General features: G+C 36.4%; 1 protein-coding gene across 1 annotated transcript in view; it reads left to right on the top strand.

Moving 5' to 3' along the window:
- The window catches only part of LOC139143460 (ethanolamine kinase 1-like), a 50956-nt gene extending 38406 nt beyond the window's left edge, over positions 1–12550 (top strand). The window contains exon 7 of the mRNA XM_070713797.1: positions 12459–12550. Coding sequence (XP_070569898.1) covers positions 12459–12536 — 78 coding nt within the window. The 3' untranslated portion in view covers positions 12537–12550. The remainder of the gene's footprint in view (positions 1–12458) is intronic.
- The last annotated feature ends 4543 nt before the right edge of the window (positions 12551–17093 follow it).

Below are 17093 nucleotides of genomic sequence, written 5' to 3'. Positions count from 1 at the left end.
GGGGAGGGCCACCTTTTAGAAAACTGTGTAAGGGGCAGGGTCATTTTTATAAATCTATCTTAGCGAGAGGGTCACTTTTAACAGAAGCTGATTTTATGGCCAAACCTTCGATTGTCCATGTGATAATTACCTCAATACGAAATCACCGACGATTGTTGACTCTTTTAATTACATATACATTATCGACAAGCCTCACAAGAAAAGAACATGCAGTTGTATCCTACATTAGAGACTTTGAACACTTAAAACCTGATGAAAGACAAGAGACAATAACACATGGGACAGGTAGCAAAGTGAATACCAATTATCAAATTAATATCTATATGTGCACAGATATTGTCAATTTTATGTTTTATATCTCTCCTAGACTACCATGTATCTTGAATTAACATTTCGGTGAAATTCTAAAATCAAAGTTCGTACACACACGTCCACTTGTAACCACCCTCGTCTAATCAAATACATCAATATCAATAATCAAGAGTACATAAATACACAAATTTACCTAGTTTTGTATTACGAAAAATATTCATAGTTTCCTCATAGACTACAATGTCTAGTGAATCAACATTTCGGTGAAATTCCAAAATCAAATTTCTTGCACACACATCCATTTTTAACCACCCTGGTCTAATCAAATACATCAATATCAATATCAAGAGCACATAAATACATAGATTTACCAAGTTGTGTATTGGGGAAAAAATATTCATAGTTTCCTCATAGACTGCCATGTATAGTGAATCAGCATTTTAAAAATCCAATTTCTCGTACACACATCCACGTCTTACTTCCCACTTCAAACAAAGTACATATATAAATGTGAACAGATATAGTTTGTTTGTGGGGATAGACTCCCATGTATTACGATGTGATATTTTTTGGTGAATCACAAAATCAGCCACATCTTGCCTTCTTTTAGTTGCACATAATATGGTGACCCTCCCGCAACTGTATGATCCTACTAAAATGATTGCCTGATAAATTGCGACAATCCCTCCCAAAACGCCAGCCTCCCCCTGTAATTTCTGCCCCTAACTTACATAACAATTAAACCAATTGTTATGTAAATTAGCTGATACTGCTTCAGTTATTCCTGGGGAGAATGCTGCAGTGATTGGGGGAGGGCCAATTTGTAAAATGTCGGACAAGGGGAAGGGTCGCATTTTTAACAAAAAGTTAGGGGAGGGTCACATTTTACAGTATAGGTGCGTATGGAATTGCCCCGACTCACCCACCTGTAATTACTGTTGACACCCTAAAGTATATTCTAAGTCAGGATTTTGACAACCATTACATGTCTCTGAGGTCACATTAAACCACTAATAGTTCTCACGGCCTGAGATTTGACGATCGTCGTCAACTATGGTTGTTTGATTCTGGTCAAATCAATTCCACGTGTCCTACGACAAGTACCCATCAGCGAGGCAAAAGTAAAAAAGTAAAAGTGACAAACAGATGTTGAAGTAACTTTTGTTTTCCTTTTCTTTCTCATGCAGTCAAGATGTAAAGAAGTTTGACGTTGTTAACATGCTTTAAGAAATGCCAATAAAGTCTTCGATTAAAAAAAAATCCATCAGCGAGGCATAGAACAGAACTCAACTGAGTATGAAGCATTGTGTTGAAGTGAGATTAATGGAGTCGAGAACGAAAAAGACATGACATGGAAAGCTGTGACAAAACTTTGAGAAATACCTCGTAAAGTAACACAAATGGTGTGTTAAAAACTGATAAAGGCGAAACGGCTCATGTGAATGGTGCAAATTCTTCACCGTTGGTGTTTTCTGCATAATTTAATATTTTTTCATTTCATATCAAATTGCCATTTCTGAATCTTTCTTTCAATGGCTGTAGATACTTGGTGACTATTGTTTTTTGGACTCGGCTCAAATGCTGCTGAAAAAGTATTCTCTGGAATATCAAGTAGCTTTCCTGAGAACAATGCAACCATTATACGGTGACAGCAGGGAGGGACGGTGAGTGCAAAAGTGATGATCTCTGCCCAAAGTTCGTGTCAGAAATGTCAGTCGTCTGTAAGCTGTGGCTGAAATGGGCAAGTAAAGTTAGTGTTGTTGGCGCGGGATGCAGTTTGATGGTGATGATGATGTTGATGAGGCGTAGGATGGGGATAATTGTTACATCGCCACCACCACCATCTCGATCATCACCATCGTTATCATCATTTTCACCATCGTCATCATTATTCTCTCTCTCTCTCTCTCTCTCTCTCTCTCTCTCTCTCTCTCTCTCTCTCTCTCTCTCTCTCTCTCTCTCTCTCTCTCTCTCTCTCTCTCTCTCTCTCTCCAAGGCTTGCTGATCAAACTAAATAAATCAAAACCTGGGACCGCTGACCTTTGTCAGGTGACCGTATGTCAACATATCAAGACAACTCAGCTAGCCACAGCCCATGTCACTCTTTAGCCATGGCACTGTCGGGGACAGTAGTTAAACGCATTGATGTTACTGTGGATGAAAATGAACCCGAACCAGGAGCACTGGAATTAGTGAAGATAGTCAGACCTAAATGACGAACTAGAATATACAATTCCAGGTAGGGCATATGTCAGTCGCGGACATGAATCCTGGTCTTTAGTACCCATGATAGTAATCTATGATAAACCCAGTGAGTACAGCGATAAACAAATTTAATTACAGCACTGCATTGTCGCTGCTCTGTGGCATGCCTTGCTGTAAAATCTTGGTGCTAGTCAGGGAAAAAGATCTCCACCACCTTCGGAGTTTAAGATTGAGGCAGACGAAACGATTTGTGACCATGTTTAAGCCCCGCGGGGAGGGGGGTACTTGTTCAGAGAAGTGGTAAGGGTGTGTGCGGCCGCAGGTATATAAAACCCAGGGCCCATTTTCGACCTAAAATCTCATTATTTTAGGACCCCATTTTAGACCTTTATGACCTATGACCCAAGTCAAAAGTAATAGCGTCAAAATTTGTAAGACGGAAAAAGCAAGCATTTGCCCCGGCAAAGCCTACAACTGTACCGTGTTTAGGGCTCTGTTGTTGCTGGCCACGCCATGATTCCGAAAAACATCAGGAAATACTAAACAATTTTAGTGAAAGAAAATGTCTTTCACCCTCACAAAATTTTGGTCCAGCTTCTACAAATTATCAGTTATCAGCAGTTACATTCTGGCTGGTGGGGTTTTTTTTTGAAATTCCAATTCAAAAGTAAGTTTAAAAGATATATAACAGTAGCACAAAGCAATACAAAAGATTTCATATGGTGCAAAATTGACAAAAAGCTATTGAACAGCACCAGTGACGTATATATTTGTTGTATTTACATACCACCTGAAAATTCGACAAGTTACAGATACAACAATGTGGATCTCTTCGATATTTTAGAAAATCAAATTTTCCTCAAGAGGAGATATAATGTTATTGGGCGATTTCAATGCCAGCATAGGTTCGATTAATGATGTGGTTGACGAAGACAATAATCGATATATACTTATTCCGGATATTTACACACATGATGATTTCAGGATAAGAAACAATTCCGACATAGCATCAAAATGCAGTGTTAACAAATTCGGCAAGAAATTAATCGAATTGTGTTTGAACTGTAATCTAATTATTCTAAATGGTCGCATAATTCGGAGAGATATACATGTTTTTTTAATCCTTAGTGGATGTAGTGTCGTTGATTTTGGTATAATATCTAAGCCCATTTATGATTCAGTCCATTATTTCAAAGTCAATAACTTAACAAGTATCTCCGATCATTGCCCCATATCATTATCGTTTTCTGTCAACACGCAATGCCTTGACGATATTATAGACAAGCAGAGTAAATTTAGAGAGGAGCTTGACCCTCTACCGGCAAGATACATATGGAATAGTCATGCAAAACGTATGTTCACCCAACTTTTACCAGCAGAAAATAGCTTAATAAACAATATCATATCTGAAAATAATGATAGCGATCCAGATAAAGCTGTGTATAGCTTTGAAAAGTTACTTACGTCGCTTACTGATAAATGCGTTAGAAAGATCACCCCTAAACCTAAGAAAAAAAGAAATAAAGTACGTAATAATAACTGGTTTGATCATAATTGTTTCAAGCTTCGTGACCAGCTTAAAAACGCATTAAAGTTGCTACAGAAATACCCTAATGACCCTTCGATTCGAGGACGAGCATTTACCCTGAAAAAACAATGGAAGAAACTCATCAAAAGTAAGAAAAATGACATGAAAAGATTGAAAATATTTAATTTAGAACATTCTAAAGGTAATTCATCACACTTTTGGAAGTTATTACGCGAAATGAATGAAGATTGTGACAGTAATTCTGCAATTGAGTCTATCACTCCTTCTGATTGGTTAAACCACTTCAAAATGCTGCTCAACAACGATTATAATCCAGATAATATTCATTACAACACAACTGAAGCTAACATTATGGAAGAACTTGAGAACCTTGAATCAGATTGTGATAAACAAAACGACTTCTTAAACGGTCCTATTCTAAACCATGAAATTCAACGCGCTATAGGGCAACTCAAATACAATAAATCATCTGCAGAAGATAAATTGTGCAATGAAATGTTTAAATGTGGAGGATACTATCTCACAAGTGCTCTTGGAAAACTGTTTAATGTTGTCCTTAATTCTGGAGTAATGCCCAAATCATGGAATACTAGTCTAATTGTCCCAATATATAAATCAGGCTCAAAAACAAACCCTTCAAATTATAGAGGAATCGCTATTTCAAGCTGTTTAGGAAAATTATTCTCTAGTATATTAAATCGCAGATTGACAGATTACCTGAATGAAAACAAGATACAAACTGAAAAGCAATTCGGCTTTCGGAAAAACTGCTGTACCTCCAATAATATGTTTATATTACATACCATTGTCAACAAGTATCTGTATCATAGTGAACATTCGAATACCAACAAAAGTAAAAAATGTACTAAAATGTGTGTGCGCTTCATCGATCCAAAAGAAGCATTTGACAGTGTTTTGCATTGTGACCTCTATGTTAGACTGCTGAGAAATAATATAACAAAATTATAAATGTATAATATTATAAAATCCATGATAGCAATATGACGTACAAGATTAAAACTAATGGGGGTCTAACCAAACAATTTCAATCTACCGTAGGTGTAAAACAGGGATGTAACCTAAGTCCAACGATCTTCAAACTGTTCATTGATGATCTTCCAAACATCTTTGACAATGAAAAGTGTGACCCGTCAACCTTTGTAAGACTTGCATCAGCTGTCTCCTTCACGCTGACGACATCGTCATTCTGTCAAAGTCCAAAAAGGACTACAAAATTGTTTGGACAAATTAGCCATGTACACTACAAATGGCACTTAACGGTCAACACGGATAATCAAATATTATGATATTTAATAAGTCAAACATACATTTGGATAATGACACATTTTATTGTGGGAAAGGGGCTTAAAATAATCAAAAAATCTAAACACCTTGGTTTGGTTTTAAGTGCAAATGTACAATTTAAAATTGGACAGGATAATCTTAAGAAAAGGTGTATGAAAGCAGTGTACCTTTTAAAAGAAAAAATTGGTAGAAATCTAAATGTCCCATTAGCACAATCATTATTTGATAAACTTATCAGACCCATTCTTGTGTATGGTTGTGAGGTATGGGGACACGAGTGTACCTCCAAATCAGCTATAGAAGACGTTCACCTCAGCTTTTGCCGATTCTTATTGGGAATTTCAAGAAACACATCAAAACTTGCAACATACAGTGAACTTGGTCGTTATCCCATCGAAATTTTTATTCAAAAACAGATGATCAAATACTTTAATAGACTTAATAATAGCGAACACTGTCTGTTAAAGGAAGCATTCCTTGTTAACAAAACTCTGAAAAGCAAGTGGTATTGTAAGATTGAGTCAATCTGTACTAATATCGGGGAAATGCAACTTGTTAATTCCGATCACATTATCACTAGGTCTGAATCGACCAAAATTTATGGCAAACTTAAAGGCACATACGATGAATTGTGGGAAAGAGAATCCAAGATGATAAAAGAACGAATAAAGATGCAAAAAATAAATTGAGAACATACAGAATATTTAAACAAAGTATCGAGCTTGAAAATTACATTACTACTATCAATAATATTGATCTCCGAGACAGTCTTGTGAAATTTAGATTAAGTAATCATTCATTAAAAATTGAAACAGGACGCCACAATAAATTCCGGTACATGAAAGAATCTGCGAACTTTGCGATAGTAAATTTGTAGAAGATGAACAACATTTCATCATTTCTTGCAAATTTTACACCAGCCAAAGAAATCTCTTGTTTGCTGCAGCTGCAAAATATAACACCGCATTTTATGATATGCCTAACAAATTTGAATTCATAATGAAAAATACTAGCATATCAATTCCTCTAGCACAATACATATCTACATGTATGAAATTGAGAATGGAACGCCTATCAGAAATGTAATCATCATTTGATTTGGGTTTTTTTTGGTTTGAATTTATTTCTTTTTCGTATTATTACTTCGAAACACTTTTGGTTTCGTTTGAGTAACTTCCTCTTTTGTTTTTGTAACCCTTTTCTTCCCTTCAGAGGGAAGTTATGTGTTTAATAATAAATATTGATATAAGTAAAGCAATACTACTAGTACTTCATGTGGCCATGGCCGACCTGTCTGTCATTATCAATACTAGGAGCAGTAGAGCCACTTTGTTTGGGTATTTTCTATTGGGCAAAAATCTGCCATATATTGAGTTCTGACCAATCAGTGACAATGTTTTAAAACAAGTCGATCTTTACTTTTGCTTAAACCAGGGGGTCTCTTTAATGGTTTCCCTGCCACAGAAAAAGATATCTATGCTTATAGAGTGCAGCTCAGAACCCTGCTAGCGGGACGGGAACAGACGGTTTAAATTTGTTCTTGTGTGGCACTCAAAAACCAACCCCATGCTACACCTTGGTTTACAGTGGAATTGATACCCCCATTTTAGACTAAGTTGCTGAACTACTCACCCCATTTGGCGGCACGTATACGTATGGGAAAGTAATGGAAGTGAAACCCCCCCCCCCCGGGGGATTTAAGCACAGGACACGGGATTACTTTGGAGCAGCCGCCGCACAGAACATCGGCGCACGGTATCAGAGCAGTGATCGAGAACACGAATGGTTGAAGCCCGATGTAGATCATGGTAGAATCACCAAAATGAGTACAGTCACTGCGTAATAATATCAGCATTCCTCCGAAAGGAAAGAAGTGGTAGTTTGACTAAATTTAAGTTGGAATTGGCCTCGGTGACAGTAACTCGGTCTCTCAATTTTTTACTGCTCGAACGCTTATTGGGGCTCACTTTGAAGCAGTTGAAGCTTCTCGAGTGAGTACAATATTCATAGTCTTAGTTTTGTGAAATAAAATCAATCATTTTCTCCATAGGGATGGTTCAATTGCAAATATCGGTAAATATTAGATAATTCGTTTCACTAGTAACACCATTTGCAAGGTTACTCATGATTTTTTTTCTCCCTTTTTAAGACAATGGGGGAAACAAATGTTTTAGTATGAATAAAAGTGTAAGTCTTTGTAACCATACACAGAGTGACTGTAATCCGATGGAAAAACAGAACTTCACAAACAAAACAAATTGCTTATGTACGTAGACAAGGGAGGTGAGATGCAACGTTCTTATATTGTTTTCTCCATTATTTCGTAGTACAATCTATCCTGATAGAATGTCCCAAATCAAAAGGGTTTGTCTGGTACTAGCCTGTGCACTGAGCAACCTTTGCTATCCGAGTACTATCGTACTATCGTGCTGGAACAACTCTCTGTATACCATATTGCACACTCTTTTAGTTCCGCGGCCTTCGTCGGTGGACATCGACCTATAGCGTCTGCCGTTACAAAGTATGAATGCAGTCTCGTGTGTGCAAGGACACCTATGTTTCAGTGTAGTCTCGATTCACAATAGCGATATAAATAGTAAAAAACTATTTCTGTTTTCCGCAAATGTACGTTCACACGTATTACTAGTGTTCGTGTTTGTGAGGAGAAATAGTCTAAGGATAAGTAGTCCTTTACTTGAAAACTCACGGAACAACACTACACGATTGAAACTAATTTGGGAGAATTGGATCTTTCTATTTTTCAAATTTCTCGAAAGTGTTGGGTGCCCTATAGCTGAATGTTGCAATTTATTTATATTGCAAATTCAGTTGATCAGCTAGGTGACACTGTGATAAAGATTTGTTTGATGCTTTCAAGCACTTATATACTTTTGGACTTTGTCCTACACAAGTACATTACTCTGACCTGCATGTGGAGGTGCCATTGACTTCCTCAATCAAGAATCTCATCAAATAAGACACAAACTATCTTTCTTACATTCCAGGTGTTTACTGGTGGCTTGTTGAATAAAATGTACGGCTGTTATTTGCCTGAAAACACACGTGATATGGTTTTAATCCGCATTTATGGACACAAATCAGAATTTATGATAGACAGAGCAAAAGAAATTGACACCTTTCAAGTCTTATTCAAAGCCAAATGTGGTCCTGAACTTTACTGTTGTTTCAATAATGGGATTTGTTATCAGTATATCCCTGGTGAGACAATAGATTCAGACATGGTTAAGTCAGAGAAAATATATCCGTGAGTATACGAAAGTATTTCCTGATTTAAATATCTGATTTCCTTTTTACGAATTGGCACCATGCGCAAAAATTCTCAATGTTTTGCTCAGTTTTTGACTATGCAGCAATAACCTAGAGATAGGTTGCAAAGTACGGCCTATGTGTGAACACTCCATAATGTTATAATTACCTGAATAACAGGGCACTGATTTGGATGATGTTAGTAACCATGTCCGTCTAGTGCGTCTGTACCTATGTCTATCAACAAGGTTTTTCTAAGACGTCACCGATTTCGTCAAAGCTGCAATCTAAGTCATATATATGCCAGTCAATTTGCTTTTCGACAAGATCCAGTATGGCCACCAGGCGGCCATTTTTTTCAATTTTTCATATCTAGAACCGTAACTGTGGCATTCTTGGACGGATTTGTTCGAAAGTCTGTACAGTCAAGGACATAACACTTTGTCTTACCTTTGCACATCAATTTGTTTCATGATGCGATCCAATACGGACGCCATGCGGCTGTCGTTTCAATTTACCTAAGACGCCACTTTCCAATGTGTTTCTACTTTAGTAGATATAAGCCTATGTCGTTCATATGCATGAAGATTTGTTTCATGCTATTATCCAAGACGGCCAACAGTCGGCCACTTCAAAATTACATTTTGTGACTACATGTACATGTAAAATTAAAGGGTCACAAGAAACACTTCTGGGAATGAAAATTAAAGTTAATGATAGTTTTTGTTTCTTGTGGTGAATAAGCCAATGATCAATGTATGAAGGCATTTATGAGGTCTTGATTTATTTTTAAGGCTAGTCGCAAATAAAATGGCACAAATGCACACCATTAAACCAGAGGATGGCAGTAAGATTCCTAATGCTGGATTGTTTCCTAAGATGAAAAGATGGTATCAAAATATTCCGAAGGAGTTCGAAGATGAAGAAACAAATAGAAGGTAATCTAGTTACACTTTTCACCAGAATCCTTGAGTAAAACCATGTTGGTTTCATCGACTTGGTTCAAATTCTTGACTTTAAGAAAAGGATAGGGGTATCGGGAATTTCTACAGAAAATGAACAAATCAGCAAAGAGGAATAGAAAAGGCAGAAGAGAAGAGCTAAGTGATATGGTGAAAATGGTGACACAGAACAGAAGCAGGAAAATGTGAGGAAGAACGATAGATGGAGGCAATTAACGTAACACACTAATAAAGATAACTAATGCCGTACTGCCAATATTATAAGAGATTCTGAAAGCACATTTTCATTCGTGGATTTCGTTCTATGTTTAACTATTACGTCAGACGTTCACTATCAACATATAATACTTCAGTGATAATATGATTCCTCTGATGTTGCTGTCATGCAAATTTCAAAGTCTGTGTATTCTCGCATTTTGTTTTACAAATCACCACAGTAACAGGTTATAGTAAATGCTTTTTCTCCCTATTCCATTCCTAGTCCTGTACAAAATCCTTTCGAACGCAGGTTTAAAGAAAATATCCCAAACTATGACCAACTTGGAAAAGAGCTTGCAGAGCTACAAACAAATTTGGTCCTCTTGAACTCACCCACCGTGTTCTGTCACAATGACGGTTGCTATATTTAGATTAATATATATATATATATATATATATATATATATATATATATATATATATATATATATATATTAATCTAAATATATATATATATATATTAATCTAAATATATATATATATATATATATATATATATTATATATATTTATATATATATATTTAATCTAAATATAGCAACCGTCAAATTGTTTAATCATAGTGCTCGTAAGTTGTTAAACAACAAATACTCTGAGTTGTCATCACACAGCCTTCACAGGCTACCAACTGAAACCTTAAAGAAATTACACCCAATAACAACAAGTCATATAATTGCAATTACTTAAATTCTTTGTATTCCAGATAATGTTGCATTTATTGATTATAATATGCTTGTTACAACTACCAGGGGTTCGACATTGCCAATCATTTCTGCGAGTTTGCCGGTAAGATCCGAACGTTACACTTACCATAATCATTCCAAGGCAATGCATGTGACATTCTCAGATTAGTTCATTTTCTCAGCCATATCTCGTGGACACTGCATTCCCCAAACGTTTCATTTACATTATTTGATCCCTTTACATGTAGGAGGTAGATTTTGTCAGCAGCTGTCTTTGTGGTATTCCCTCTCTTGTCATTTTCATATTAAGTAATGTTTTTGTTACTCAAACTTCTCAAAGCAAGTGTGTAATTTTTCGGTAATGTGATGAGCGGCAGTATACTTTCAAATTTGATAATTCTGGACCAAACCGCGCATGCGTGGCATGCTAGGAAGGTACTCTTGACCATTCCTGTCACATTGTACTACCGATACAAATGGTTCGGGGTGGTCCAACTTAATAATTAATGTCTTATGGATCTGGTAATGTTTTTCTCTTGAATGGATATGGTGAATGGACTAGTTTTTATATCATATTGATATGGTTTTGCAACAATTATATTGTTCTTCATGATGATTTGTTTCATAGCTAGTTTTCTCATTACTTCTTCTATCATCAGCCAAAGTTGCTCTGATGTTGTAAGTGGCGTGTATGTTGCATTTGCTTTGACCCGTATTTCAGTCTTATATTTAAGGTAGAACGCACCTCGGGGACAGAAATTCGGGCCTTCAAATTTTGTCAATTTTCTTCTGACCTACCACTTGTGGGGGCTCATTTTGAAGCTCTTGGCGAAAGAAAAGTTTTCACCGTCTTAGTTTTTCGAAAATCGGAAATTTTATTTTTTCCCATAGAGTTAACACAGGGGTGGCGGCCATTTTGAATTTCAAATATCGAGAAATCGCAAGTTATTTGTCTCTCTAGTACCAAAGTTTGCACGGTGACCCCTGATTTTTATTCTTGCTTTGGTAAGAGAATGGTTGAAAGTTTCGCTGAGGAAAGTTTGAGCAAAAGTTTAAGTCTTTCACTTTCGAGGTGCATATTACCTTAAACACCACCAGTATTGATTTACAGAGCACTTTAACTGACCCACAGAGATCATTTTTATTGACAAAAGTGTTCATGCTTTGTAATATTTGGGTAACGAGTCATATCTCATTGTTTTTGCTCGTTTCCTAACAGGCCTTCACGTTGTAGATTTTAACAACTACCCACAGAAGGAACTTCAACTCAAATGGATAAAAACGTATCTACGCGACTGGTTCACAATGTCTGGGGTCAACAAAAATGTCACTGAGAAGGACGTTGAAAAGCTTTACGTTGTCGTCAATAAATTTGCCTTGGTACGTTAGCATTATTTTTATTTGAACATCCAGTGGCAATTTTTGTACTTAGTTTTGTAATTTCCACATGAGCATGTGGCCTTCGGGTGGACCTATTAGGATACTATCCTCAGTTTGTGTATGCCAGTTACTATCATATGGCTGTACCTAGACCGCGTTCAATAAAAAAACTTGAACGCAACCACCGCTTTTACATTTGATCGTAAAGCCAAACAAACCAAGATACTATATTGCGAAGCATTGCAATCAAGTAGGGCGAAAAAGAAGCTGCCACAGTTGTGGCGCAAAAGTGTAAAAAAATACTTTATACATACTGCGTAAGGGCTATTGGGTGAATGATTCCCAAAATTTACATGTATCACGACAGGCTTCAGCAAAGATTCTCATTTGCAAAGCATATATATATATATATATATATATATATATATATATATATATATATATATATATATATATATATATATATATATATATATATATATATATATATATATATATATATATATATATAAATTCTTATTTGGTGTTCAATCCTTAGGCTGCTCATTTTTTCTTTGGTCTATTGGCTTTGATACAGTCAGTGCATTCAACCGATGACTTTGATTTCCTTGGGTAAGTTACTGTAAAGTGTGCCACTTCTTGATAAATGATGAAATATACATTCGCATTTTCTTCACATTATACAAGTCGAAACGCCCACCACTTCTGGAATAACATAAATGTCTGTTGTTCATCTCTTTTTTTGTATGACAAAACATTTTAACTTCTGTTCATAACTTTAAATTATAAAATGAGTTGTATGTTTCACAGAAAGCTAAATTTGAAAAACGTTGCTCACAACCTCCTTCAGTAAAAGAATTTCCTCTTTGTCCGATAACAGATATGGAATCAAAAAATTTGGCAAATACTTCCGGAGGAAGGAGGAGTTTTTTAGCTTTACAAGTACCAAGTGACTAAATCGCTTGAAGTCCTGAATTTTAATAGCCAACCTAAAGAAAACCGAAAATCTGGCTCTGCCATCAACAGTACCCTGGGTATTAATTTACTCAGGCAATGAAATATAAACTATTCAAGAATTTAATGGGTTGGAAAACGGAGTATTTGTACCCTCTTGTATTCCATAGTTATCTTGACAAATGATTCATAAAAAAACAAATGCTTATCAAAGACGTACATGTACATCACCTTGCAGTACAACTGCAGTGCTCTTAACTGATTGTCTCAACTTTTGATCATTCTTTAGAAGGTAATACGAACTACATACAGGTATCGTTTCTCTGTTTAATGATATATGTTAGAACCAATGGCACGTGTTTTTTTTTGGAATGTGGTCAAAGCTTTCTATGAATCACAGATTAATACATGCATGGCAGTTGCAACAATATGGGAGGAGTGTGCTCATTCCTATCCAAACACCTGAAATGTTTTTGTGGCTTTGCAACCAAAAGTCCAAACTATTTCGTTTTTGAATTTAATTCTTTCGTCTTGCGTACTGTACTATGTCAATGATTTCGGTTCTTTACGTTTTTGAATTTGTGATAACTTGATATATTAGTGACGACGACTTTAAGGATTTTTATCGGATATACTTGCTCTTCTTCCAAGAGTTGAAGCATTTGAAAAATGCTACCTATATGATACACCTTTATATCGTCTTGATCCAATAAAATGCTTATAAACAGAAGTGTGCCCTGATCGGAATAACTTTGGTGACATTGCCCTGATTGTTGTCTGTTAGTATATCATTTTGCATCTTTGGGCAACAATGTTATATTGCAAAAATTATCAAATGTTGCCAAGGACATAAATATTGAGATATTCAAAATATTTCATATTTTTCATTGGTTTATACATAGTGTCACGTAGCGTTGTTGTGATGTAGCTATTGTCGGGTACGCACACCCTGTGGCGTGGAACGTCAAGTAGTAGAGACGGCAACAGGTACACAAATATACTCTAAGTCGTAGCACTTTATTCAGCTGAGTAACATAAGTTACACGGTAAAACTTCTATGTCTCGCACTAGTCTAATAATAGGCGTCGGTCACGGTCAATGTCGTCTCGAGCGTCGCAACAGGTTCTACCTTAGCACACTAAAATGCAGAGTTTATATTGAGTGAATATCTGGCTTTGTCATGACTTTGGTATGCGTCTATAATTATCTAAAGAATTAACTAACGGTAGTCGGCATGGGTGAAAAGACAGAAAGGTCGCTCTCATCAATACATCTGCCAACATAGCGCAGGAGGTCCAGCGTTAATGACTTAAGCAGTTGTCAAAACAATACGTTCACTAAGAGCGGATGCACGGTTACATCAAAAGAGTCTCGAAGATAACACAGGGAATCATTCTCACGGTGTTCCACACGTGCTGAAGGGGTTACTATAGGTGACAGTCATTGTCAATGGTAAAAGCTAAATTCAAGTGATAAAATATTAACTATCGAGGGGCTATGTCACAGTAGCTTAAGGTAGAATGCCCCTCGCGCACAGATATTCAGACTCAATTTTTTCACCGTTCTGGTCTACCACTTGCGGGGGCTCACTTTAAAGCTCCTGGAGTACGAAATGTTTTCACATTCTTAGTTTTTCGAAAATTGAAACTTGTATTTTTCCCAACAGATTTAACACGGGGATGGCGGCCATTTTGAATTTAAAATATCGGTAAATGTTTGTAATTTGTTTCCTCTGGTACCAAACTTTGCGTGGTGACCCTTGATTTTTATTTTTTAAATCATTCTGTAAGGGAATGGTATCATTTCGGTAAGGGAATGGTTTCAGTTTCATTCAGTAAAGTTTGAGTAAATGGAATATATTTTGACCTCTGTTGAGTTTAAGTAGTTTTTCGCATCCTCTGTTTGTGAAATCGATAAACCAATACGACAACTTTTTGAGAAAGTAAGGTCTTTGTTAGTCCCCGCGGATGAAGTATAATATGAAGTCACATTCTTGGAGCAAAACAGAGTGAATTCAACTCTTGAGAGCAAAAGCCTCTGTTGATTAGCCATGAGTTTGCTTTGCAGTCTCTGTCGGAGAAGCATTCCATCTAAATTCAGAGTAATAAGGAGCAATTCAACCTTTTCAACTGCTGACTTCCACGGCCAATGTTATCCTACATACGAGACATAATTGATCTCACCAGAATTTCCGTGCAGTATAGGTATATATGGCAGTGGAAATTTCCAGCAATCAATATAGTCAACCAGTTAACAAGTTCTGTTCCCACATACGGGGCCGTTGATAATTAAAACACGCACACAGTGAACGCAATTTCTGTTTTTGGGGAGGGGGTTGGCTGTATTTCGATTATCTTGCACAAATTCACACATAATGATTTTATATCACAATATCTCGTGACATATTTTTATGTATCGCAAAATATTGCAATATTGTTTAGCGTGTACCAGGCCAGTGCAGTGCGGCACCAGCGCTTCTACACGGCTGACACTAATTTGCGGAATAGAATGAGCAGAACGGAACGGAACGGAATAGCCACACCAAATAAAAAATACCGTCAAGGACACTATGTGCTCACATTCGGTTTGAATTGATCCATTCGAGAAATATTTAAACCAGGGAAAACAAGAATGACAAAAGCAAATAAGGTCTCCAACTTAGGTACTGGAGGTTATCTTTAGCAACATGTATATCAACTTCTATAGCAATGGGACAAGCAGATCCTAAATACATAAGCAAATATCAACAACAAAAATAGACAGAGAAGGTTTGATAAAAAGAAAAGGTGGGAGTGGGTAAAAAAATGTACAAGGGATCTGGTAAAAAAGTAATGCTACCTCATCAATCCCATGTTCCATTACATAAGGCCAAAGTAATTAAATTCTTTGTTTTGCGTCCACTCACAATGGGAAAAGGTAGGCGTCTAAGCGGCTGAAAAACACACACAAGAAATTAACACAATGTAATTTGATTGCAGCAAATAAAAAATTGTAACAAAATTTTTAGTTCAGAAAAGCTAAGCGGTAATGTCCTAAAATTTCCTATTCAAATACTGTAACACTGTGTGTGTTTTTCATGGAAACCTTAAAAACTTAGGCGGGTGGGACGCAAAACAAAGAATTTAATTACTTTGGCCTAACGCCAGATGACAGGAAATGTATTTACAACCTTTGGGATTTTTTAATTAATCATTCTAATGTTAACAGCACTTAAGTTAGTCACAGATAGTGAAATGCCTTCCACTGTGGGCGGTGATTACAACATCTGGAATTATCCTGGATCCAAATTTCTCATCAGTTCTTGTGTGTCTTACATAGAAAAGTTGCAAAAATTGGTCCGCAATGAAAAAATTCACCTCAGCTTTGTTTTCTGGATCAAATTTTCCTACAAATTGATACCAAATATGACAAAATTATGTTCACAGCCTTCGAACTGTCTCACAACATATCCCGGGTTGGTGTAGGTCATTTAAGGTCACAAACTGAGAAAATTACCTAAAATATACAAATTTGGGGGTTTCCCAACACTTTGAGCAGAAAATTTATCTAATAACATCCCTCGGGACTTTATACCAAATTAAAAAGCTATCAAACAAGTAATTTTGAGAACAAGTTTTCTTGACCAAAAATGACAATATTGTCTTAAAAATACAAATTTGTATATTTCAGGACAATTTCCACATATCTAACTATTGTCATCTCTGTACGTCTGTGTACCAAATATAAAAGCTGTCTGTCCAGGGGTTTTAAAAAGAAAATACTGTTTAAGATTTTTTGACCAAAAATGACAAAATTGCTCCAAAATAGTAATTTTCCCAATTTTGTCATAATTTCAACAAATAAGAAGAGTAACAACCTCGCAAAGATCCAACCCAAATTTGAGAGCTATTGGCAGGCGGTTTTCAGAGAAGAAGAATTTTTACTGAACGGCCTCGGGAAACAGTCTGTTTTGGGGGGTGACTCACAGTCCCGAGGGGTACAGACGAATGCTGTTGCCCTCATGGCCAGTCAATATGTGTATACTGTAGTATAGTGCAATGTACACCGTAAGTGTACGCAGCATTCGAAAATGAAATCTGCCGAACAGATATCTACGAATATGAAAACCAATAAAGAACTTAACAATGACCACCAGGCAATGTCTCCAAGCTTGATTACTGTCAAATGTCCCTAATTACAAATATAGCATTCGGCAGTTTCACCTCTATCTGTATACAGA

The sequence above is a fragment of the Ptychodera flava genome, chromosome 11 (genome assembly GCF_041260155.1).
Source record: "Ptychodera flava strain L36383 chromosome 11, AS_Pfla_20210202, whole genome shotgun sequence".
In the NCBI taxonomy this organism is placed as follows: domain Eukaryota; kingdom Metazoa; phylum Hemichordata; class Enteropneusta; family Ptychoderidae; genus Ptychodera; species Ptychodera flava.
This window is presented reverse-complemented; position numbering and strand designations above follow the sequence as displayed.